Here is a 24760-nt window from a genome sequence, read left to right on the forward strand (position 1 = left end):
GAAAGATCTGCATGGTCCGTTTTAGCCTGCGCACTGTCGACTTACCTCTTCCCTGCCCCTGCTCTGGTTTCTTCCTATTAAGTAGACTAGGGTTTTTGCTTAGAAGATATGCCTTGTGGAATGGTAATCAAGTCACCCCCATAGGAAACTTGAGCTTTCATGTAGAGGAGCCATGGGAGGTAGGAGCAGAGGCCATGCCATGGCTCTCCCAGCTGTGTTACAGAATTCCCTGAGGGGAGCCCAGACTGAGAAGGAATTAACCTGGTCAAAATCTCTCAGTAGCTGGTGACAGATATTCCCAGGTTAGCTTAATTTCTACCAGTTTGTGGATTCAGTTCAGTTGGTTTCCCGTGGTGATAGTCTTTAAGATGACTATGTTACTAAAACAGAATTATATTTCTTTCCCCTCCCAGGCAAACAGCTGGGCTCCTTTACTGGGATGTGCCTGGTTTGGAAACATCCAAACCAAAAGTTGTAAAAAGCCAGTTTGTGGAAAGAAGTAAAGAACCATTTCAAAGACTCATTCCTTAGTGTAAAGAGCCTTTGAACACACTCTGCATACCAGGCACAGAGAGCTGTTGCCGTCCTCATGGGTTTACTGAGCAAGGCAGGCCCTCACAGTGCATCAGGAAGGGTTAGGAGTAGCGGCGAGGCGTGTGGGAGCCGAGGCAGACTTAGGGATTAATTAGGCGGTGATAGGAATTAATGCTCCATTCCTTTTGCAGATGATTTTGAGTCAAAGTATTCTTTCCATCCAGTCGAAGACTTTCCTGCTCCGGAAGAGTATAAACACTTTCAGAGAATATATCCCAGCAAAACAAACCGAGGTAAGAAGAGAATCAAGAAAGTTCCTCCATAATTATGCAGGCTATAGAATTGATGGGTGTTTTTCTTAGGTTAACATTTGCTTCTTCTTGTCTGCATTTTCTTAAAAAGACAAAACCTCATCCCAGGTTTTAAAGGATAGCTCAAAGAGCCTGTCTGTCTCTTGTTTTAGGAATGTTTGGGTGATTCTGGGTCTGGTGAGTGACCTTATGTATGTGGTTTTTATTTATTTTTTTTCAGCTGCCCGTGGAGCCCCACCTCAGCCCCCCATTCTCAGGTGAAGCCTGGCTTGGTCCTGCTCCTCAGGAAAAGGATGGACCCTCTCCTCTTCTCAGATGGTCCCTTCCATTCCCCTGAAATCTGCATGACAGCTCCTGATGTGTTTCTCCAGTGCAACCAACCTCTAGACTCCAAGCGTCCTCCCAACTCACCTCCATCTGTGTATGCATCTCATCTCTGGACTTGGTGACGGACTGTCTGTATTGACAGTAGGGCCTCAAACCCTGCATCCATCCCTCTAGCAAGCCCTGCTGGCCAGATGAGGAAGCAGCTTCCATGTCTCCTGCTTTCCTCTGGGGAAAGGTGCCTTGTTGTGATGAATGAACTCATTGTTGGGGTAGGGTGGGAATGGTCCTCCCACCTTCTCCTACCCACTGTAGTGGGGTGGGGAGAGAGGAACTTGATGGCTACATTATATTTCTTCATTTTAGGAAGCTGGTATGGCCAGGGCTTCCAGGAGTGGGCATTTTTAGTGAAACAGGAAAGGAGTTTGCAGAGAAATGATCTGTTTTAAAGGTCACGTTTGGAGCATAGGCAAGGAAATGGATCTGCTCTATTTTTAGGGGTATTTTGGTTTTGCTGTAACCCCACCCCACACCCACACCCAGAAATAGGCTGGATATAAACACTAAATACTAACCAGTTGAACTAAACATCAGTGAAAAGAGAAGGTGAAATAAACTGGGCATCCTTTCAGAACTAGTCAGTTCCTCTGCAGCACAGGGACCAGGGGCCATGGTGGGAGCACTCTGGGACTCCCTGCTCCACTTCCGCAGGTGCTGAGGCTGAGGGATGTTGTCGTTCTCTCACCACCTTATCCCCTCAAGAGAAAAGTCCCTTTCATTCATTCATTATGGATTCTCAAATCCCTAAAACCTCTAGTGAGAGATAGGAAAATAGGACCTTGGCCTTGGCCTTAACCTTGACCTTGAGGCTGCCTCAGTCTTTTACTGCCTGGCTCCAGAAGCCCCTGGCCCTTTCAGTCCTGTTCAGAAACTGCAGCCCCCAGGATGACAAAGGAGGGAAGGGTGAAGCACCTTGTGGAAAGGTCCAGCTCTCTGGGCTGTGAAGACTTTGAACTAAGGCCCACCGGCTCTGAAATTCATAGCCCAGCTGACTGAGCAGGCTCTTCCCATTCCCTTCCCCATTTAGCCGCAAGCCTGCATAGGTTAACATTTCTGAGTAGAGACAGGTGAGGAAGCTTCTGGGGGAGTCAAAGATTCCTCTGTGCCAAGAAGCACCATGACTTTGGTGAGGTGTGCTTCGATCCAGTTGATCTTCTGTGGCAGCCAGCAGTGTTGTTTCATCTTCCAAGTCCTAGTTGAAGAGCCCAGAGAAAATGGAGGTTCCCAATCTAGGTAGGACCTGAGCTTGGATCATGGTACAGGGACTTGCCCTTCTCCAACAGCAGAATGGAGCTCCACATCCAGCTGGTGTGGTTTGCTTACGCTCTTGAGTGCAGAGGCTGCTCAGAGCTTAGAGTGAGAGCAGAGGAACCATGCTATTGTTTGGAACGAATGGGGAAAAGTCCACGAAGACTTTTCACCAGGTACGTCACAGGCTTAAACTGTCCTAGGGACTTTCCAGTCTATTGAATCACAAACTAAGGGTCTTTTCATGGTGCCCAGTGAAACCCAGGTCTTCCCACTGCTAGATGAGAGAGCTTGTAACTTGGGTTACTTGTCTGGGGTCTGCTATCCTTTGCCATCCCCTGGACCATACTGACTGTTGAGGCAAACCGCAACACACTTTTTCTAATCGTTCTTTTATTTATAATTCTTATTTTCACATCTGTTAGCAGTTACCTCTCAGCAGTATCCCTGGCATCCTGAAGCCAGAGGAGCTGAGAGAGGGGATGCTAGTGGAGGGCAAAGGAGAAAGTGCAAGACTTGACACTGCAGCAGAGTTCCAGGGTAGACACTGACCGGTTACTGCACTCGGACTGTGAAGTCTTCCCATTTGTTTTTGAAATGGGAGTTGATGCCTTTTGTATAATGTTATCAAAGTGTTACCTTCCCCACTACCCCCGCTACTCAAACACAGAGCATTGAAATAAGCGTTACACGTAAAAGCCAAACCCCAGGTTTTCATTGGGGCTTCTTCGTCCTCCCCCGTGCCCTGCTGCCCCCCATATTCCCCAGAATTTGGACTGTGTCATGTGGGTATGGATTGTACTTTCAGTTTCTTGGCCTCATGGGAAAAGGCCTGGGACTAGATCTAGTCAGCTGGATTTTCTTCCGCAGAGCATGTTGATGACACAGTACCTATTTAAATGTCTTTGCCTTATACCTTATTTGGTTCCTTTGTTAATAACAGATTTATTATCATGTATATTTACTATTGAAGAATGGGAATGTGAGCCTCATAGTTACTGATCTATTTTGTACGCTGTAAAAAGCTTGTAATATAGGTTTGAGGTGGGCTGGCTATAAGAGCACTAAAACTTCTCACCTTTTAAACTGCTCTTTTTATCTGCTTGTGGGAATGTCGTCTCTTCAGTGGAAGATTGGGTGGTCTCATGTTGAGGCTGTTGCCCAGTCCCATTAACTCCCTTATTCCTTCCTGGAAGGAAGAGACATTGCCCAGCTAAGCATCAGGAAGCTGTGCTAAAAGCCCTCATGTGGGTTTGGTTTTATGCTGTTTTTCTCAAGTGGGAAAAACTTAATAGTTGTTTCTTACCGCCCTTTCTGGGAAACAGGCCAGTGGCCTCCAGGTTTTTCAATGAGCTCGATGTCCCCGTGTCCCTCATCTCTGGTCCCCAGACCTGGATCACAGCACTTTAATATTCCAGGTTTTCTCTCTGGTGGGGCTTTCCTCCAGCCACAGCGCCCCCAGTAGTTTCACCGCCTGGGCCTGCTGAGCGAGAGCACTTCAGGTTTTCCCACCAACAGATGGGAGGCTCTGGCCTCCAGAAAGTATACCAGCTCTCTCAGCTGGCGGAGGCGAGGAGACTGGCCACTGCACTGGGGGCATCCCCTCACCCCACAGCTTCCCAGCTTGAAACCCAGACTCACCTCCAGGGAGAGGTGAGAGAAAATTGTAAATAGACTTGCTACAGAGCAACTCAGGGTTGGGGTGTGTTTTAATTCTCCTGATCACTTGAAATAATCTGTAGGCTGCATGCTTATGGGAGTGGGGGAGGAGTGTGACTCCAGGGTCGTTCCCTTCTGCAAAGCTCTGGGGGTGGAGTAAAGGGCGGCTGAGGCCTTTTGATGGCACTACACTGAGCTGTCTGTTCTTCTGGAAACCCAACCTACAATGAACTACAGATCAGATTCCTGACATTCCAGTTGTAGGCTTTCTTTCCCTGTTGAATCTCAGTCCCCAGCTCCACGTGGTCATGGTGGTTCTCTGGGCGCCACCCTAACTTAGGGAATGGGAGGCATTACGACTCTGCCTTCAGGACTCATCTCTTAAAAGCAGAATAAAGCAAAACGACAACCACCTTCAAAACACTTACAAAAACAAAATAAAGGATAACTAACCGAAGGAAGGGTTTGGTTCCATTCAACTCCACATTCATTGTGCCTTTACTTGTGTTAGATTTCTGTGCTTTCTTCCTCTGTCCCTCTTTGAAGCAATTAAATCTTCCTTGATAAACTGCTGTTTCCTTCTTTCTACTCTTGTTTCTGACAAGTGAGTGGGTTCCCTCTCTTAACTGTCTTGAACCTCATTCCACTGGTGGCAGAGGGGCTGAGCCTTCTCTTCTCGTGTCTAACCTTTGTCTTTTCCCATGGCAACCAGCACGGGAGCCCTCATCAACACTGAATACAAGACTAGAGTGACGTGTGTGAAGAGTGTGTGTATGTATGTGCGTGTCCATCTTGGCATGTTGATCAGTTTCTCTCTTTTTAAAAAATAATTTATTGTATGATTTATTTTGGCGGCGTTTCTGATTACAGTACTCCCTCCCCCCACTTAGCATTGATTCCACTCCCCCCCCAAATGTGTAATCTGGTCTCAGGTTGGATTCTTTGGTACATTTCTTTCTTCTGGATGCCGTGCAGTTTAATTAAACCTTGCTTAAAAACAAACACAAAAACCCTGCAAACTGTGTACTCTTGTCTGGGATACTTACTGCCACAAGTGGTGGCAGAGAGTGGGAAGAAGTCTGCTGCTTTGGGGGTGTCGTGGTTTGACTCCAGGTCCCCTTGAGCAGTAGAAACACTCACTTGGACATAAGCATCTGCAGCTTCCTGAGAATTTTCTCTCCTCCCCTCCTGCTGTGTTTGGAAACTCACAGTTCTACTTCGCCAAGCTTACCGGGTGATTCTGAGAGTTGGTCATTATTTGTATTTGCCACCTAACTCCCCTTGGCCCATGGTTTCAGGGAGCCCAAGGAGATCCCCCAGGCCTCATCTCTATCCCTGATGGTTCTTCCGCCTGTACGAATGGTAGATTCTCACAGTGAGGTGTGAAGAAAAGGTGAGGACAGAACACAGACTGTGTGCGTCGGTTTTTTATGTGGATGTTGGCGTTTCTCCTTCACTCCTTTTCAAGTTGAAATCTTAGCTGACTTCCTTGAACTTTGACTTCAGGTGTCGAAATTGAACCAGACAGTCTCGGCTTACTGTGGTCAGCTGACATAATCACCATAGATTTAATGAGCTTAACCTGTACTTTCATCACTAGCAGAGGTCTTGGAATTATTTCCTGGACTGATTCATAACGGGTGTGTGGATGAGTCACTCGCAGTTTTGATATAAAAACCTATGGGGGGAGGGAGTGAGGGGGGAAAAAGGGCCTCCTTTCATTTTCATCCATATTTGCCAGATAGGCCGAATTCTTGATTCTTTGATTCATCATTGTTATTAATATGATCAATAAACTACCTATTTATTGATGTAATTGTTCCTCCTGTGCCTTTGAATAGCTCTCAAATGGAGGTTGCCTAAATGACCCTTAACTTCCTAACTTCCTATCAGCTTTCTCTGTCCTTTTGGGATGGTATTGCTAGTCACACCCACCAGTGCACACAAAGACATGTGCACAGACTCACAAAAGGATGCCAGACAGGTTCTTCCTGTGTGATTTCATTCCTTCCCCCATGATACTGTGTGTGGATCAGCAGGTGATAAGGACGCTAGTCTATCCCACTTTAATTATTACCGAGGCATAGCTGCTATGGCGAAAGTGTCGCTTCAGTGTTTCCTGACCCAGCCCAGCCACAAACTGCAGGTTACTGTAAGGAGGCTGCCTGCTTCTGACTCCCTATTACTCTGCAGACAGAGTTAAAAGGACTAAAATGTCAACCTCAGGATCCTCATCACCCTGGAGGATAACGATGGAGAGATGCTTTGTCTCTGACATCGCCGGAGCCCAGTCTGGATCATTTTACACATAATTCATTCTCCACTCCTAGGTTTAGGGGGGTGTGAGATTTAAAGGACTGTGTACTGTCTGACCACAAAAAAATGTTCATGCAAAAGATGGATAGCCGCTTGGCAGGAATGTCTTTTCCATTCATTCAGCAAGCACTGATTGCATATTTTAGCTCTGTGTCAGACAGTGACAGTATGAAGATGAATAGGACATGGTCTTTGCCTCCAAGGAGCTCACAGTCTAGCAGGAGAGCAGGACAGCCACCAGGAGAAACCTATGAGGGATACTAAAAGTCTTCATGGTAATTAGCCAGGGAAGGATGGTGAGCAGTATTCCAGACGAGGCACAGAAGCAAGAAACATTATGATGGTATCTCATAACTACTGGAGTACTGGAAAGGGAAAGCTTCAAGTAGGTACCCTTTCAGAGATCTTTCAATCTGGACATTCTGCAGTTCTCTGCCTGCTTCCCCATAGTCCCTGACTCTTGTAGGCTTTTCTTGGACCAGTGCTGTATTTCTTGGTGGATGCTTCCATAGGCTCCAGTATGCACATTAAGTACTCATGGCTGCTTCTGCTCCCTCTGTAATTAAGATAGGTAGGTTGTTCACCACCATCCCTTAAAAGCTCGCTGGGCACTTGTTACCATTGGTTATGAAAGACAATTTTTAGGTGCCCAGGTTATAGAAATAAATAGCAACAGTGGAAGTTGCTTCCTAGGTTCTATTGCCCTATTAAGAGATCAGAAATACCAGCTGGTAAAAAAGCCTCAATTCTATGGTAACACTTTCTCCACTTGTGGCAGCCTATGCCCTTCATTCTTACAGTTTTCATCTCCTAGAAAGCCTTCCTCAAATGTGTTCCCTTGCCCTCTCTCTGCTATAGAACCTGCATCTGTCTATTGGGCTTCCCTGGTGGCTCAGCTGCTAAAGAATCCGCCCGCAATGTGGGAGACCTGAGTTTGATTCCTTGGTGGGGAAGAGTCCCTGGAGAAGAGAACGTCTACCCACTCCAGTATTCTGGGCTGGAGAATTCTATGGACTGTATAGTCCATGAGGTCTCAAAGAGTTGGCCATGACTGAGAAACTTTGACTTTTCTATTACTCCTTGGATGTTTTTACTGGTTAGGAGTTTGATCTCCTTTCAGACTTCCTGGGTTCAAATTCCAATTCTTCCACTCACTAGTTGTGTGATCTTGGGCACATCTCCAACCTCTCTATTTCTGTCTCCATATTAGTGAAATGGAGATAATTCCAACTTCATGGGGTTCCTGTGAGAATTAATAGGGTGATATAGGTAAAATACCAGAGCTCAAAGCCTGGCGTACACATAAGTATTAGCTTTTATACCCTATATGAATCAACTACAACTAACTTGATTGTAATATTGTTGTTTTCCTATTACCTGGTTTTATTGCTCTATTTCATTTGATATAGAAGGATGAGAGATAAATGCTTACCATCACCTAGAATTGGGTTCTGGTTTTTAATGGCGCCTGAGGCTTAACTGGGTTATTAGCTTTGGAAGCTGGCCTGTAAATTACTGCTCTAATTTATATTTTTTCATTAAAAGCTCAGCTTGCCTCTTCTATAGAGATCTTCTCTGGTCCTGAAACCCTTGTGTTTAGCCATTAAAAAATATTTTTAAATTAAGGGGCCATAATTCTCTCCACTCCCCACATTGTGTGGATCAATGGGACTAGTGATGGGAAGGTACACAAAATATCATATTCTTATCTGTAACAAAATAAAAGCAAAGGCCTGGCCCTATTTCTCATCTTTGAAACACAAATAAGGGGGCTAATGTGATGAAGTGCAGTGTTATTTATGCAGAACTTTACAAAGAAACTGACTTTGGTATCAAATAATGATCCTAGGCCCTTCAAGGCCACCAAAAATTTTGTGACCTCTAACCCTCAGCGGATTGATTTGCTTTGTGCCTTGCAGTGTTGAGCATTAGTAAAGCACTTGGCATCAAACCTGGCACCCAGAATTGCCCAAATAATGGTAGGTATTGAGACATTACTTTGCCGACAAAGGTCTATCTAGTCAAAGCTGTGGTTTTTCCAGTAGTCATGTATGGATGTGAGAGTTGGCCCATAAAGCTGAGTGCTGAAGAATTGATGCTTTTGAACTGTGGTGTTGGAGAAGACTCTTGAGAATCCCTTTGGACTGCAGTTAGATCAAACCTGTCAATCTTAAATCAATCTTGAATATTCACTGGAAGGATTGATGCTGAAGCTCCAATACTTTGGAGCTGTTGCGAACAGATTCATTGGAAAAGACCCTAATGCTGGGAAAGATTGAAGGCAGGAGGAGAAGGGGATGACAGAGGATCAGATGGTTGAATGGCATCACCTACTCAATGGACATGAGTTTGAGCAAACTCTGGGAGCTGGTGATGGACAGGGAAGCCTGGAGTGCAGCAGTCCAGGGGGTTGCAAAGAGTCGGACCCGACTGAGCGACTGAACTGATTAACTGATTATGTAGTATCTCTCTGAAAGTCTAGCCCATTCAGTTCAGTTCAGTTCAGTTCAGTCGCTCAGTTGTGGCCGACTCTGTGACCCCATGAATCACAGCACGCCAGGCCTCTCTGTCCATCACCAACTGCCGGAGTTCACTCAAACTCATGTCCATGAAGTCGGTGATGCCATCCACCCATCTCATCCTCTGTCGTCCCCTTCTCCTCCTGCCCTCAATCCCTCCCAGCATCAGGGTCTAGCCCATTAGGATAATGAAAAGGGGTACGTGCAACACTGAGAAAGGGCATCGAGAACCAAAAAAGGGAGTGGGAATACAGTCGCGAGCTGCAAAGACTACATCTCCCGCCGGGCTTTGCGGCGGGGCCAGCCGGACTCACACGGCCCCGGCGCAACCGCGCGTCTTTCTGGAGAGGCCCCGGATGTAAACGGATCTGTGGGCGTGGCCTCACGGTGGCGCTAAGACCTGGGGCTCTCTTATTGGTTGTATACCTTCCGGCTTGATTGGCTGTGAAGGAGGGGGCTGCCTCCAAGGCGCGCGCGGCGCTCTGGCGACACCCAATCAGAAGCGTGGCCGGGCGTTGGCGGGAGGCGGGAAAGCTGCGGCTGTGCAGATTTGGCGCGAGCGTGGCTGGGCTTTGCTGCTGTCGGTGTGGGGTTTATCCAGCAGCTTGTCGTGGACAGTCCCTGAAGTTGTCTGCCGGAGACGTGAGGAAGAGCCGGCACCGAGGTGACGCAGCCCTGTATGGTGGAAAGGAGAGGAGGCCCGGGTCCTTGGGGACGGCGGAGTTTGTGAGAGCCTGGGGCAAGGACCGCGGGAGGAGAGCTCAGATCGCCAGAAGGTGATGAGGTCGGGGTCGGGTAGGGAGGAATGCACCCTCGGAATGGTCTGACAGTTGTGCTGAGTGCGATAGGAGGGCGATGTTCCCCGAACATCTGGGATTATGTGGGGCCGAGGTTGGGCGGAGTAGGGACTGAGGGCTTGGGGAAGCCTGTAAGTATGGGAGGCTGCTGCGCTAAGGTGGTGATAATGGTCTACTCCGGGCCTGGAGCTAGAAAATTAGAAGTGCTGTAGGCGCCAATTAAGATCAACTTCTTATTGCATGGCTTGAGTGGTTAAAAATTTGGGTTCTGGAGCCAGAATACCTGGTCTTATATCTTACTTTGCTATGATGTTGGACCTCACTGCCTCTCAGTTTACTTATCAGTAAGAAAAGGATAATAGTACCTACCTCTAAAATGGTTGTAAAACTTAAATAAAAGTAAAAGTCGCTCAGTCGTGTCCGACTTTTTGCGACCCCATGGACTATACAGTCCATGGAATTCTCCAGACCAGAATACCTGAGTGGGTAGCCTTTCCCTTCTTCAGGGGATCTTCCCAACCCAGGGATCAAATGCAGGTCTCCCTCATTGCAGGTGGATTCTTTACCAGCTGAGCTACAAGAGACGCTGAGTAAATACCTAAAAAACTTATGGCAGCCTGTTATGTGTAGTAGGTAGACAAGGTATTTCTTGTTGCATAGATTTGGATATGAAGCCGAATTAAATGCTAAAATATTGTCACAACATAATCTGATTATGAAATGAGTGTTGATCATTTGGTTTAAGTTCCATGTTAATTATTTTTCCTTCACTTTTACATATTGACTGGATGTCCTGTTCCTTTTTTTGTACCCAGCTGTGCTGCCATCATGCCTCGAACCCGCTCCCAGTCACAGGCTACAATCAGTTTTCCAAAAAAGAAACCGTCTCGGACAGTGGACAAAGCTAAAAGCTCCAGTGACACCAAACTAGAATTGACAAATGCCCAGGCTATCCTGTGTTCTCCTCGTGCAGAAATTCTGCCTCTTAGCCCCAGAAAACGTCTGGGTAAGACAGCCATTGTTTGAGTACTTTTTAACCCGTAGCTCTCAACCTCTTTCTTAATAATAAGATGACTTTGAAACAGCTTTCTGAGTACAAGTAAAACAATTCTATTCCCTTTGGTTATTTTCAGAATGGTTGCTTACTGAACTTCAGAGTTAAGCTGCTTTTGAAATCGCTTTCTGAACTACTCGATAGGGCCGACCTTCAGTTCCTAATACTGAACTTGATTCTGTCAGTGTCACTGTTCGTTACATAGTATTTTGAAACTTGCCTCAGTGGTTGTGAAATTATGAGAAACAGGTGACAGTTCTTGTGGTTGATAATCCTTTCTTGTTTCTTTAAGTTTTGTTTTCTTTTTTCCCTTTCTTGTTTTAGCGCATCTATTTTTAATGAAGGGTGATCTGGTAGTACCTGGAGACATTTTTAGTTGTCATAACTGAGGGGATGCCACTGACGGTGGATGCTGCTCACTGTGATGCAGTGCACAGGACAGTCCCCCACAGTAAAAAATTATTTGGTCCAAGATATCAATGATGCCAAGGTTGGAAAGCCCTGTTTTAGAGCAGTCCTAGAATTTCCTCTCATTAAAACCTCCACCAACTAGGAAGACTCAGTGGTGCCATCTGGTGGCCGATGTTTGCTTCTGTCTGAGAGGCATTTTATTTTGGTGATTCTGACCCTGGTAGAAATTCATCCCCCTTTTGAGGGGTGGATGCAGAGATCTTTCCAAGTCCTTTTACTGTCCACTGCTATGAGTGACCCATTCTGATTTTAATATGTTTCAGGTGACGACAACCTGTGCAACACTCCCCGTTTATCTCCCTGTTCTCCACCAAAGCAAGGCAAGAAAGAGAATGGTCCCCCTCGCTCACAGACGTCAAAGGGACGCAGATTGGTATTTGACAGTCAGCTGACAACTAAGTCTCCTAGCAAAAGAGAACACACCAGAGTTCACCAAAACAAAATACATCCCTCAGTTCCAAAAGGTCAGGACATCACAACCAATTCTGAACAGAGGTGTCCGCCGGAGAAAGAATCTGCATGTCTGAGACTGTTCAAGCAAGAAGGTTGGTTCTTTCACGGCAGCTGTTAGTGCAGCCTCGTAACCAAGGCTGATGATTCCAAGTGAAAGCCGGTGGGTCTTCTCAGTCCCCTCTGTTGTGTCTAATTGTCCTTTCATGTCTGGCACAGGCACTTGCTACCAGCAAGCGAAACAGGTCCTGACTACAGCTGTCCCGGATCAGCTGCCTGCCAGGGAAAAGGAGATGGATGTCATCAGGAATTTCCTAAGGGAGCACATCTATGGGAAAAAAGCTGGAAGTCTTTATCTTTCTGGTGCTCCTGGAACTGGAAAAACTGCCTGCTTAAGCCGAATTCTACAAGACCTCAAGGTACATTGAGAGTCTGAATTATGATGCTCTTACTAAAATGACATCTGGTTATTAAGGGTTAAGAAAAAGTGGAAGTACTTCAGGGATTGCAGTTTTCCCCCAAATAAGACATTTTTAATTTCATTGTCAAAATCTTTCCAAATGAAAATGGAGCTTATTTTCTTATGCTGTTAACCCCTCAAAGACACTTCACGTTCCATCAGAAGTTTATCCGAGGCCAAACTAATTTGCCTGTTTGCATTTTTTCTAGAAGGAACTAAAAGGCTTTAAAACTATCGTGCTGAATTGCATGTCCTTGAGGAGTGCCCAGGCTGTATTCCCAGCCATTGCTCAGGAGATTTGTCAGGAAGAAGTATCCAGGCCAGCTGGGAAGGACATGATGAGGAGACTGGAAAACCATATGACTGCAGAGAAGGGCCCCATGATGTAAGCATTGCTCTGTTGCATGTTGCTTTGTGAAAGTCTCCGAGATCTGTTACCCACAAACTCACAGTCTTGTCTCTTGAATTTATCGGTTTACTCCTCGAAAGAACATTTCCTATATTTTCTCTCTGAGAGGTAGTTACATAAGCTTAAAGGGAAAGAAGAAAAGAAGGAAAAAAAAAAAAACCTTCTAATTTCAAATTGGGGGAAAATGTTTTTAAGCTCATTGCTGTATGTTACCAAATGGGGTAGATGACTACCTTCAAACTAGTTTGAGCTGTAGGAATGTGACCTAGAGTCAGCCCACATCAAACAGATTGGAGACTTAAGAAGGTGAACATGGATCCTCATTGCTTCTTTGTAGTGTGTTGGTGTTGGACGAGATGGATCAGCTGGACAGCAGAGGGCAGGATGTCTTGTACACACTCTTTGAATGGCCGTGGCTAAGCAATTCTCGGTTGGTGCTGATTGGTTAGTGCTCTGTTGTTCATGTTACATGGTGGTTCTAAAGACTTCTTTTTTAAATCTCTTCGGCTTATCAGTTTTGTTTTGTAAAAGCAAATTTTTTTGAAAAAAAGTTTCACTGTGCCACATAGCTTGTGGGATCTTAGTTCCCCAAACCAGGGATTGAACCTTAGCTATGAAAGCGAGTAGTCCTATCCACCGGACTGCTAGGAAATGATCACCTATTACTTTATCTTACACGAGCTTTCTGCTTTCTTACCATAATAAGAAAGTTACTATAGGGACTTCCCTGGTGGTCCAGTGGTTCCACACTTCCACGGTAGGGGCATGAGTTGGTCAGGGAACTGAGATCCCACATACTGTGCAGCTCAATCAAAAAAGAATAAAAATAAATAAAATAAGAATTTTTTTTTAAAGGAAAGTTATTATAAAATAATAGGGAACTTAATCAAATCAGGGCTTCCCTTGTGGCTCAGCCGGTAAAGAATCTGCCTACAATGCAGGAGATCTGGGTTGGGAAGATCCCCTGGAAAAGGGAATGGCTACCTACTCCAGTGTTCTGGCCTGGAGAATTTCATGGACTATATAGTCCATGGGGTTGCAAAGAGTCAGACACACGACTGAGCGACTTTAACTTTCACTAATCAAATCATTTTTGTTAACTCTGAATAGAAATGACATAATACTGCATTTCAGCAACAGTCAATTTTGGGAGTGTCTGGTCCTGCTTACTAGTCAGAATTGTAAACCTAATTTGAATACAGCATTCTTCCCACATGCCATGACGAAGGCCCAGCACAGCCAAGAAATAAAGAACACTTTAAAAAAAAGCATTCTTCAGTGATTGTGTACATCCTACCTAATGAGTATTGAGAGTGGGGGATGAGTGGGAAGCAACAATTGGAATGCTGGATTATGACTAGAAATTTTATTCAGCTTTCAGAAGGTTTATTTTTCCTTTTAGGATGATTTGACCACTGATGATAAGTGTTACATATCTCCTCCTCAGGTATTGCTAATACTCTGGATCTCACAGACAGAATTCTGCCGAGGCTTCAAGCTAGAGAAAAATGCAAGCCACAGCTGTTGAACTTCCCACCTTATACCAAAAATCAGATAGCCACCATCTTGCAGGATCGACTGAATCAGGTGAGTGCCAAGCACTGTACCCAGGTGTCTGTTCCTTGTATCACCTGTGAAAGGGAAGCCTAACAATAGTTCTAAAATATTTTGCTTTGACTGCATGGCTAAACAAGGCATTCCTTTGGGCCATAGTGAGAACATTTGGTGTGAATTTCCACCCATGGCTCCATTTATTAGGTGCTTCAGTATTGGAATAAACATAAGAGAGGAGTCACTCAAATGCTTCTCTAATAGTCTCATGGAGCAGGAAATGGCAACCCACTCCAGTATTCTTGCCTGGAGAATTTCATGGACAGAGGAGCCTGGCAGGCTGCAGTCTATGGGGTTGCAAACAGTTGGACATGACTGAGCGACGAACACACACACAATAGTCTTAAAATAGGACCTGAGGGGGCTTCCCTGGTGGCTCAGTGGTAAAGAATCTGCCTGCCAGTGCAGGAGACACGGGTTCCATCCCTGATCCGGGAGGATCCCACAAGCCTTGGAGCAATTGAGCCTGGCAACCGCAACTACTGGAGTCTGGGCTTCACAACAGGAGAAGCCCGTGCACCACAGTAGAGCGTAGCTGCTGCTTGCCACAACCACAGAAAAGCCCACGCAGCAGTGAAGACCCAGCACAGCCGAAAAGAAACAGAAAAAAAAAAAAATAGGACCTGGGACTTCCCTGGCGGTCCAGTGGCTAAGACTTTGCACTTCAATGCAGGGGGGCACAGCTCCTATCCCTGGTCGGGGAACTAAGATCCCATATGTCTCATGGTCTGGCCAAAAAATTTTTTTTAAAAATAGGACCAAGAAAACACTTTCTCTTGACCAAGTAGATTTTAGTATAGTGTAGTTTTGCTAATTTAAGTTTCAGTTGCTTTTTTCCCCTTTGTGAACCTCCACCACATTCCTACAAAATGCTTCAATGTATGAAATTCCCATTCCTAAGCAGAAAAGGCATCTCTTAGACCCTAAAGTTTGGTCAATCAAGTTTAGAATTAAGTGTGAAAGTACTCATGTCTGAGACCTAAATTGCAGAAGAGGAGCTGTGTACTTTCAACTGTAAACTTCTGTGTCTTGTCCAAAGGCATCTAATGACCAGGTCCTAGACAATGCTGCCATTCAGTTCTGCGCCCGCAAAGTCTCTGCTGTTTCGGGAGATGTTCGCAAAGCGCTTGATATTTGCAGGTGAGTTATGGCACTGTTGGCTGCTTTTATTAAAAAGGAGAAATGCTGTTAATTGTCTCGTGTAACTCAAATGAATGTGGCTTAAGAGGCTCCGTTCTGCCACTTTTTACGTTCAGAAAGGAGGACTTGTTTCTCAGTGGGGAGCTCTGCATTTCCACCGTGTTAATGTCTGAAACATTATCAGTCCATTACCTACAGAGGGAGAAACAAATGAGATGTTGCTGGCACTCCCTGTGGTGATTATAGATTGGTTAATTACATTTGTATTAAAAAAGACTCCAGTTTACTTTTCCATTAGCTGGTCTCAAGCAGGTTTATTTATGGACCTGAACCATCCTTGCCTTGAGACTCCTTTTGCCCCTTCCTTTGCTTTTGTGAGCACCCCTTCCTCCAGCTGGTGGTCCCCCATAGTTGTGTTCCAGACCGCTCTCTCTCCCCCTTCCCATCCCCTGGCCCCTCCTGCTGGGGAAAGCCTCTGTGCTGACTGATGAAATTTCTTCTTTCCCAGTAGGACACTGGGGCCATTAAAATGACACTTGCTGTGTTGGCCCGCTGGTCCAACCTCCCCCTACTGCCACGCAGAAGATCCAGGTCTGGCTCGTGGCTTCCTGTGGGCAAAGTACTTTGGAGAGAGCAGTGGGAGAGTAAGCTCTTCCTCTTGCTAGATGATGTGATCCTGGATTTGAAAGTTCTTCCTAGTCAGCAAACTACTTGGATAAAGACTGCAGCTATGAGCAAGAGTCACGTAGGCTGGTGTGGTTTTAGCCTGCACATAGCCTATGTATAGATAACTGCGGGCTCCTCTTTGAGGGCTGGTGTGTATAGGTGGTGCTGTCTCTCTTTAGTCAGTCACCCACACTGCATGTCCTCTCTTCTATCCATGACATGTTTTCCTTGTCCAAAATATTATCATTGGCTCAATGTATGATGACTTACTCGGCCTCTATAAGAGGAAATTGAGTAGTGTTGAAGTTTCTCGGATTCCCTGGTCCATGATTTATTTCGAGGCAATTAGGTCCCCTGGAGTTGAGGCATAATCCAATTTTCTTGGGTTTTAAAATTATAAAACATGTTGCTTTGTGTTAATGTGCCTGTTTTTGGGCTTGGTGGTTTGGTGTGGTGTTTGGTTTGGCTCAGCCTAAATTAACTCTAGAAATACTTTTTTTTTTTTTTTTATAGGAGGGCTATTGAAGTTGTAGAGTCAGATGTCAAAAGTCAGACTATCCTCAAACCACTGTCTGAATGTGAGTAGTTTATCTCTGTTCCCTCTTCCTTTATAATTAGAAGCTTTACTTTTCTGAAAGAGATAGAAAAATGAGATGAGCATAGTTAAATCCTGTTATCCATTTGTGTATGGGTGTCTGTGTTTTTCATCAGTTTCATCTACTTTATTTCAGTCTTGCCTGCCAGTGCAGTAATCCACGCATTACTGGAAATGGGTTCTCCAGGGTGTTACATGAATAGTTGGGACAGAGTCGGTTTTCTTTCCAAGTCCTAGGAATGAAAACTAGACACTAAGATTGGATCAGCGTCTCTCTGGGTACTTGTATCGAGTGCACTTTAGGTCTTGATATAGGTGAAAGCAAAGCCCAGGAAATAAGAGTCAGACAGGGAAAGAATTAGTTCAGCTTGGGATATCGCTAGACTTTCAACAAGCCTCAGAGGGTGGCGATACAAAGATAGCATCGCTACAGTAAACTGCACGCTTTCACAGAAACGACAAAATTAGTTTTCCTTTCCCTCAGCCTTGTCCTCTTAGCTATAGAGGATGTAAAATGGCCATGAACTGCATATCTTGTGGTTAATATCGTGTTAATCTTTAGAAACAGAACAGTCTGATTTGATTGTTTCTTCCTTATCATCAACTTGTTGAAAGAAGATTAATAAAAATATTTCAGAAGTAGCTGAACAGTGCTTTGACTGATAGTAGGTAATATTTGCCAGTGCACAGATTAGATGCTGGTTTCTCTTCAACTTTTCACATCATTCCCTTTTTTCCCCTACCAGGAACATTTAGGCTTGTCAGTGGACCCGCTGAGCACCGCTCACACACACAGAACTAAAAGAATTTGTGTCTTCTTGTCATAAATTATTAAACTAATCTAATTCCTGTCTTTTAACCTCTGGTAGATGTGGTTAGCTTTAATGGCTTTAGAAGGCTACAGGGAGAATGACTTTAAATATAAGAAGATACTTTCCTGGACTTCCCTGGTGGCTCCAGGGAAGTGGTTAAGACTCCACGCTTCCAGCACAGGCGGTGTGGGTTTGATCCTTGGTTGGGGAACTAAAACCCCACATGCCTTGTGGTGCAGCCAAAAAAAAAAAGAAAAAAAGAAGGCACTTTGCAGCAAAGAGCACTAACTGGTCTTCTTTTGACACAGTGGGGGTGTCCCAGTATTGAAGAGACTCAGACACAAGCTGGGTAGGTGACCTCTTCTTGGAACTGTTATGAAGAGACTCAGCCATTGGATAGGGAGTAAGACTAGACCTGAATTCTTCTCAGCGTTGTGAGATTCTGCTTCTTGACCACTGAACTCCAGTTTCTCCAGTACGCTTAGTCCTCGGTAGCATCCTGTCTGTGATCATGGAATTGAAGCAGTGAAGGACAGGGAAGCCTGGCGTGCTTCAGTCCACGGGGTTGCAAAGAGTTAGCAGCTGAACAACAATCGAAGCAAACTCTTCTGGGACAACTGACTTGGTCTCAGGAAGTAACATGAGGCAACATGAGGCAAAGTTTATTACAGAGCAGATCCTTCTCTGTCTTGCCATTCCTGCATCCAGACAATGAGGCCACAGTCCTCTGTGGCTCCTTGGCAGTTTCCCAACCTCCGGCTTCTGAGATGGTGCTGTCTGCTGAACTATCCGATGACATTTTCTCAAGTGTTGCTCTCCTGGAGATTGGTTTGGGCAAATGAACCAAACCTCGAAGGTCATTTGGGGAGGCTATCAAGAGGACTTAGGACTGTCCACGTTTAGCCACTCACTTGATTTGAAATATTAGGTAATTTTTCCAGCCTTTATCAATGACCAGGCCCAGTCATCTTTGATTCAAGGTTCTGTCCTTCTTTTCCTTTGAGATATCAGGAACCTTACATTAGTTCTCTGTCTAGTCCTTATTCTTTCGTGAGGTAGATTTCATCTTTTTGACATTAAATTGCATCATACAGGATGAAATAGCTCACCGTTCTGCCCAGAAAGAGGATAACCTTACTTTCCAAGTCGTGTCACATTTTGGCATCTTCCTGAGGATCGTGCTGTGTCTCATCCTTTGACTTCTCATTACAGAACTGGAACCTCTCCTTCCACTAAAACTTAGTATCATCTGTCTCGAATCGAGTTAATCCTGATTTATTTACTTGATAGGTAAATCACCCTCTGAGTCATTGGTTCCCAAGCGGGTTGGTGTTATTCACATATCACAAGTCATCTCGGAAGTTGATGGAAACAGAATGACATTGAGCCAAGAAGGAGCACAAGATTCCTTTCCCCTCCAGCAGAAGATCTTGGTCTGCTCTTTGCTGCTCTTGACCAGGCGGTTGAAAATCAAAGAGGTCACCCTGGGGAAGGTTAGTCAGGAATCTCAGCAGATGGAGCTGGGGTGGAGAGGAGAATCTGCTTTGCAGAGCAGATATTTTCCTAAAGGCCTATGATGCTGCAGCTGATGTGAATTAAAAATGGATTTTAACGGTGAGAATAAGTACTGGTATCATGTAAAAGGCAGCTGACTTTTATTTCCCTTGGGCTATGGTTGAGCCTTTACCATTAATCTTCTCCCCTTTATTTCTGCCTCTCCCTATGAAACACAATAAAGCCCCCTCCTTGCATTACAGTGTAGGTTTTTGGCGGTACCTCCAGAAAGCATTTTCAAGGATTTTATTGAAAATGGAGAGCATTAGGACGTTCAGATAACTCTTTTGCAAACCCAGATTTACATTATTTTAAAAGATGACAAAGTTAGAAGAGAGAGGGCTGTTAAACGACGTTTGTTTCCCCTTGTTCCCTTCCAGTTACATGAAGCCTACAGTAACGTCTGTCGCAAACAGCAGGTGGCAGCTGTGGCCCAGTCGGAGTGTTTGTCACTTTCCGGTCTCTTGGAGGCCAGAGGCATTTTTGGATTAAAGAAAAACAAGGAAACCCGCTTCACAAAGGTACAACGACCTGCTTCTTTGGGACATTGCTTTTAATTGTCCTGCTTTGAAGAGCTTAGATTTTTGCTAAAGTAAAGATTTAAAAATGATCACAATTAGATAAACACTTTTTTGTTGTTTGTTAGGTAGGATTTAAGGTGTGTGAAGATATGGCTATAGAATGAATCAGATTTTTTCCCCCCATGTTATTGGAAAAGAAGTGTTTAGCTTGCTTGACTCTTGTGAGAAAAGTTTAACATAGTAAAGGTTTCTGTAATAAAAACTTGGCTTTTGTGAGTTCTCCGCCACAAAAAGTCCTTTTCTCTTCCTTGCAGGTGTCTCTGAAGATTGAAGAGACGGAAATAGAGCATGCTCTGAAAGACAAAGCTTTAGTTGGAAATATCTTAGCTACTGGATTGCCTTAAATTCTTTTCTACTAATACCCCACCCGAAAGTATCCAGCTGGCATTTAGAGACCGATGGAGTCTTCATTTTAGTACTTTATACACTCAGGTCTGAAAGCAAGTGACCTTTTTTTTACTTAAACCTGATAAAAAATAATCTATAGATTCGTGACTATTAGCACAGAATTATATCTTTGAGTTTTATTATATTTATGAATTACAAACTACCAAGGAAACCCTTTTTAATTACACTCATCGCCTCTACCCTGAGTGTGCCCCTAACCAACATGCTTACAGGTATACAGATGGGTGCTGCAGAAAGTTCATATATTGATTTCTTAGTCTCCTCAAACATTGGTATATTTTCAAGAACGTTTGGATCAGAGGAAGCAGAACGAAAAAGGAGACTCCAGACAAATAAGCCAGCTGACGTGGAGATTGGAGGACACTTTGATCAAAGGATATCTTTTTTTTGGAGTGTGCTGTGTTCGTGTTATGTTGCAGAGACTTCCGCACTGCGACATTTTAAAGACTCGTTGAATTTCCTGGGCACTCCCAAGGTTGTGGGGGTGGTCAGGAGAATGTGACTACAGATTGTGAATATATTTATTTTCAAGTTGCAGTCTTTGTTTTCTTCAGCTATCACATTTCAAGAGAGCTCAAACTTTTCAGAAGGCAATGTGAAAATTCCTCCCCAAACTGTCCCACGGTCCTCAGCTGAAGCCACTTACTTGTTTCAAGATGCCCTCGTTTGGGTTTGGATTGTCATTGGAACCTCATTTTCCCAGTCTCTTTAGATAAATTAATCCACATAGTTACTCAAGTCCACGCTTTTCTGGGTTTGGCTTCCAGTGGCATTAAATGGCAATTTGTGATGGGGACACCAGAGGGCACCATGATAACACTGACTGCCTTAGGAGTGCAGGTGTGGGACTGGGGTAGTTGAGGGAAGGGGAAAAAAAAACTGAAGTTTGATTCCTCTGGGAGACTGCTGTACTTTTATAACTCAAGCATATGCTTGGAATGCAAACCGTGTGTGATAGGAATGGTCTGACAGCCAGTGACCAAGTCTGTGCTGCTCCCTGAGTTCTGCCTCCTGCCTTCCTGACATGGCTTGGGTTTGAGAATTTGATACGTGTACAAATGATCAGTTGGCCACTGTTTCATTCATGCTGCCCACTGTCTCCTTGCAATGTGATCTGGGCTGCGGCAGGTGGTACAGGATAGAAGGAGGGCACAGAGAGAGCCCTCTGAAATGAACACTACCTGCTGGTGTGTGTAGCAGAGCGTGGTCTGTAGACAGGAGTCTGAATGTCTCACACTCTCCTTCACTAGAGCATTTGTTCCCTCTGCGGTCAGTTTGCGGGGGGAGAACACAGGTCTATACCTCGCAGCTTGGAAAGTGTCCGGGGCTATAAGGGTTAATGAGCATAATTGCAGAGATTGTCCGAAGGCTGATGGAAAGCAGAGACTGAATGGGATTGAGAACAGATGCGAGGCTTGATTTAAATTACGCTTTATTGGATGCTGCAGCCTTAAGAGACGTGACTGCTTTACAGTCTGTTTCCACACTGTGGGCAGCTGCTGTCTGTTCTGTGTCCACAGTAGGATCCTGCCCAAAGAGGAGCGACCTGCCCACCTCGCTGTGTTTGAGGCTTGGCGCCTTCCTCTTAACTGTAGGGCTGGAGTCAGGAACATGGCTTGACTCGCATTGGGGCTGCTGTGTATCCTCTATGGCACTGAGCCAAGGTCGCATTTGCAGATTCAAAGAGGCCAAATTTCTTCCCCCATCTACCTCCTCTCTCTCCCTTTCCCCTGGAATTAGGAAATCGGGTTTTCTGTGTACTGGTTAGTTTTCCTTCCCTTCGGTTCTCCCCCCACTGTCAATTTCTAGGTCATTGCTGCTCTTAAGACTTCAGCAATTGGAACAGGGTTGGTTCCGTCAACGATGCGTGAAGCTGACTTCGAGTCCCTGCTTGGCTTCCGCTGCCCTTATGGGAGCACAGGCTGATGTATGTTTGACAGCGGAGTCTTAAATGTAATTCAGACAGCCGGGGAGCAGACTGAGAGCAGGAAGAAAGTCCTTTTCTCGCTGAAGCTGAGAGCTCTGGGAAGGCGGTGGGATTTTTAGGAGGCTGGGCTGGGCTTGTGGTTACTGGTTTCTGCCAGGAGCATAGGCCGCTTCACATGGAGTAGTGGCAGAGATGCTGACCTACATTCTTCCTCTCGAAGGTGGTGGGGTGTGTGTGTCTGTCTCCTGGTTTATTTATTTCTTCACAGAGGCAGAGGAAGCTGCCATAGAGTGTCGGTGGGTATTGCCATGGAACACACTCAGACACAATAAAACTGGTTTGAGTTTCAACCCCGGAGCTGCAACTGACAATTCTGGCTCAGTGAAGACCTGCCTGTGTCTGGATGACTGGCAAGAGGGTGTGAGGTCCAAGCTGCCCAGAGATCCAAAGTTGGCAGAGCTCTCTCCTTCTTCCCCCTCATTGCGCCCTTTTAAGATACACCAATAAAAACTGAGAAGTAGGAAGGAGATGCGACTTGGGGCTTTTTAAAAATATCTGTGGAGAGGTTACCTTGACTACTGAGAGAGAGGCCAAAACAGAGCCGAGGTGGAGAGCTTTTTTAACATTTGTATCTGTCCCCAGCACCTAGTTCAGTGCCTGAGACCTGCGGGGGCCAGGGGCGTATTCCATTAACAGTTGTTGAGCGAACTGATCCATGATGGAGTAAGACGCCGCCTCCCCTTCATCTTGAGGACAGTTCTGATCTGGAGGCAGCCCGGGCTGATGCTTCTGCACGGAGGTGGAGCAGGGAGAGGGGGCGCTCCATCCTGCGGCATGTGTCATGAGGCTTCTCAGCCTCACAGATGCGTCCCAATGGCTCCCTCTGATGTGATATTTTGCTTGAGGCAACTTCCATGTTGCTCCCAGGAGCCCCTGGCTTTGAGGGAAAGAGTCCCACCCACTGGCTGGGAGGAGGGGGTGTCTGTCTGGATGTTACCTAGTGTCCCCAGAGATGGGCCAGAAGCTGCGTGGCCTCTAGTTGGCAAGGGATTAGGGAGGAGCCCACCTTTGGAGTCCTGCTGTTTTAACTTTTGAGGAAAAGGTGTGATCTCAGGTTCCTCCTGAAAAGATCAGGTGCCCTCGGAGACCTTTTAAGTTACGCACAGCAGTAGGTCTCCACCTTCTCAGAAGGGGTGGGTCTGCAGGGGGAGAAGCTGTGCCCTTTGGCCTCCCCTTGGTTTTCAACCCCGGCCCCAGGGTGCTGGCAGTAGAAGCTAATTGGGTGCGAGGGGCCTGGGTAAAGGCTGTCTGAAGCCTGGCAAAAGGAGGGAGCCAGCTCCTTTTTTAAAAAGCTCTAATTGAGTTCTGAATCAGCCTCGCTGCCTTTGATCCCGCCTCTGTTTCCCACACTGCCTGAAAGAGCTTCATCAGCACTTTACAACAAGGGTGCGCCCGCTCCCCACACCCGCCCCCCCTCTCCTGACGCTCTCTGCCGCCGCCATCCACTGCTTGTCTCCTTCAGTTAAGATAATGAAGATGCTGAGAGATAAAATGTGTATTTAATAAGGGTGGGGGTAGGGAGGCGGAAAGGGGCAGCCAGGGCCTTCCCTAGTTTGGGGCCCAGCCAAGACTGGGCTGAAAGCAGAGCTAGAGTAAGACTTGGCCCCAGGGTGTGGGGGTTTCTGGGCCTAGATCCAGTTGACTTCACTGCCTGCTGTTTGCCCTAAATTCCCCCACCTCCACCCTCACCCCCACACTCCTTTCTTTCCTCTCTGCTCTCTCCCAGTGGGAAAAGTGAGTCTTGCTTCGACCTTATTTTCAGCTGGTAGCTTGGCCTACAGTAGGTGCCCCCTACCCCAGAGTCAGCAGTGAGGTCGGGCTAGGGCAGCCCCTCCAGCCTGGGCCTGTAGAAGCTGTGGGTTCACAGTGGGGGGTGAAAAAGAGCTGGAGTTAATGAAGACCAGCTGTAGTCTGGGTTCTGCCCACACTTAGCTGCGGGCCAGCCTTTGGTGGTGGTGAGAAGGATGAGGGTACATGACCTCCATCCCTGGGCACAAGGATATCCTGTGGCAGCTGAGGCTGGCTCTGCTCTCTGAGCGTGGCTTTATCCTTAGGTTGTAAGAGAGTCGTCTGTTTCCCTCTTCTGCTCCTTCCCCTCCCCAATGACACTCAGCCCTTATTGAGCTTTATAACTGTAGTGGTGGCCCAGCTGAGATCTGAAGATCTCCAAGCTCCTCTGTAAACACTCATTAACTGCCTGGGAAGAACCCAGAGCCCTGGTTAACAGCTGGGAGAGAACTGAGGCACATCAGGGTGAAAGGCTTGACCTGAGCTCACCCCACCGGCTCCACCCTGGGGCCCTCCCAACCTGCCATCCAGCTCCTCTCCCCAGTTCCTGCCAGACTGACACAGGGGCGGAAGCAGTGCTGCCACCCTGTCCCCCTTCTAGGAAGAGGCCGTGCCCTCTCCCTTCCATGACTCTGTCCCTGACTTCCCCTGGCCCTTCACCCTGTGACGTTTCCCCTGCTTTGCTGCTGGAGGTGTGTGCAACTCCCCTTGCAAAACGTTTACCAGGCCCTCTGCAGCCTTCCCTCCACATTCCCTGGCCCACCTTGGCCCCCAACTCTGAGTTCTCCCTTTGAGAAATTGGGCTATCCTAAACTGGGTCTGTAACCTTGAAGTTGCGGGCTTCCCTGGTGGCTCAGCGGTAAAGAATCCACCTGCCAAAATATAGGATTTGATCCCTGGGTCAGGAAGATTCCCTGGAGAAGGAAATGGCAACCCACTCCAGTGCTCTTGCTTGGAGAAGCCCAGGGAGAGAGGAGCCTGGTGGGCTACAGTCCATGGGGTCACA

At 46.2% G+C, this 24760-nt stretch overlaps 2 protein-coding genes across 11 annotated transcripts in view; both read left to right on the forward strand.

Annotated features, from left to right (window-relative positions):
• WIPF2 (WAS/WASL interacting protein family member 2) overlaps nucleotides 1-5947 on the forward strand; it is a 41178-nt gene extending 35231 nt beyond the window's left edge. For 7 of the 8 annotated variants that reach the window (XM_024980476.2, XM_005220761.5, XM_005220757.5 and 4 more), the window contains 2 exons: nucleotides 726-827; nucleotides 1066-5947. In XM_024980476.2, the coding sequence (XP_024836244.1) occupies nucleotides 726-827; nucleotides 1066-1106 (143 nt within the window). In that variant the 3' untranslated portion in view covers nucleotides 1107-5947. The remainder of the gene's footprint in view (nucleotides 1-725; nucleotides 828-1065) is intronic. The other variant, NM_001206276.2, reaches the window with a different exon arrangement.
• A 3549-nt stretch (nucleotides 5948-9496) lies between these two features.
• Nucleotides 9497-20516, forward strand: CDC6 (cell division cycle 6). 3 transcript variants are annotated; one of them, XM_059878029.1, is made up of 12 exons: nucleotides 9497-9747; nucleotides 10584-10774; nucleotides 11557-11838; nucleotides 11963-12162; nucleotides 12416-12588; nucleotides 12950-13056; nucleotides 14060-14199; nucleotides 15263-15363; nucleotides 16543-16607; nucleotides 18727-18929; nucleotides 19371-19511; nucleotides 19826-20516. In XM_059878029.1, exons 2-12 carry the CDS (start codon nucleotides 10597-10599, stop codon nucleotides 19913-19915), a joined length of 1680 nt encoding a protein of 559 aa, XP_059734012.1. In that variant the 5' UTR covers nucleotides 9497-9747; nucleotides 10584-10596; the 3' UTR covers nucleotides 19916-20516. The 3 variants fall into 3 exon arrangements, with proteins under 3 accessions (XP_059734012.1, XP_005220784.1, NP_001179336.1); XM_005220727.5 differs by having other exon boundaries at nucleotides 9497-9635; nucleotides 12413-12588; NM_001192407.1 differs by having other exon boundaries at nucleotides 9543-9747; nucleotides 12413-12588.
• The last annotated feature ends 4244 nt before the right edge of the window (nucleotides 20517-24760 follow it).

This window comes from Bos taurus, chromosome 19 (genome assembly GCF_002263795.3).
Source record: "Bos taurus isolate L1 Dominette 01449 registration number 42190680 breed Hereford chromosome 19, ARS-UCD2.0, whole genome shotgun sequence".
In the NCBI taxonomy this organism is placed as follows: domain Eukaryota; kingdom Metazoa; phylum Chordata; class Mammalia; order Artiodactyla; family Bovidae; genus Bos; species Bos taurus.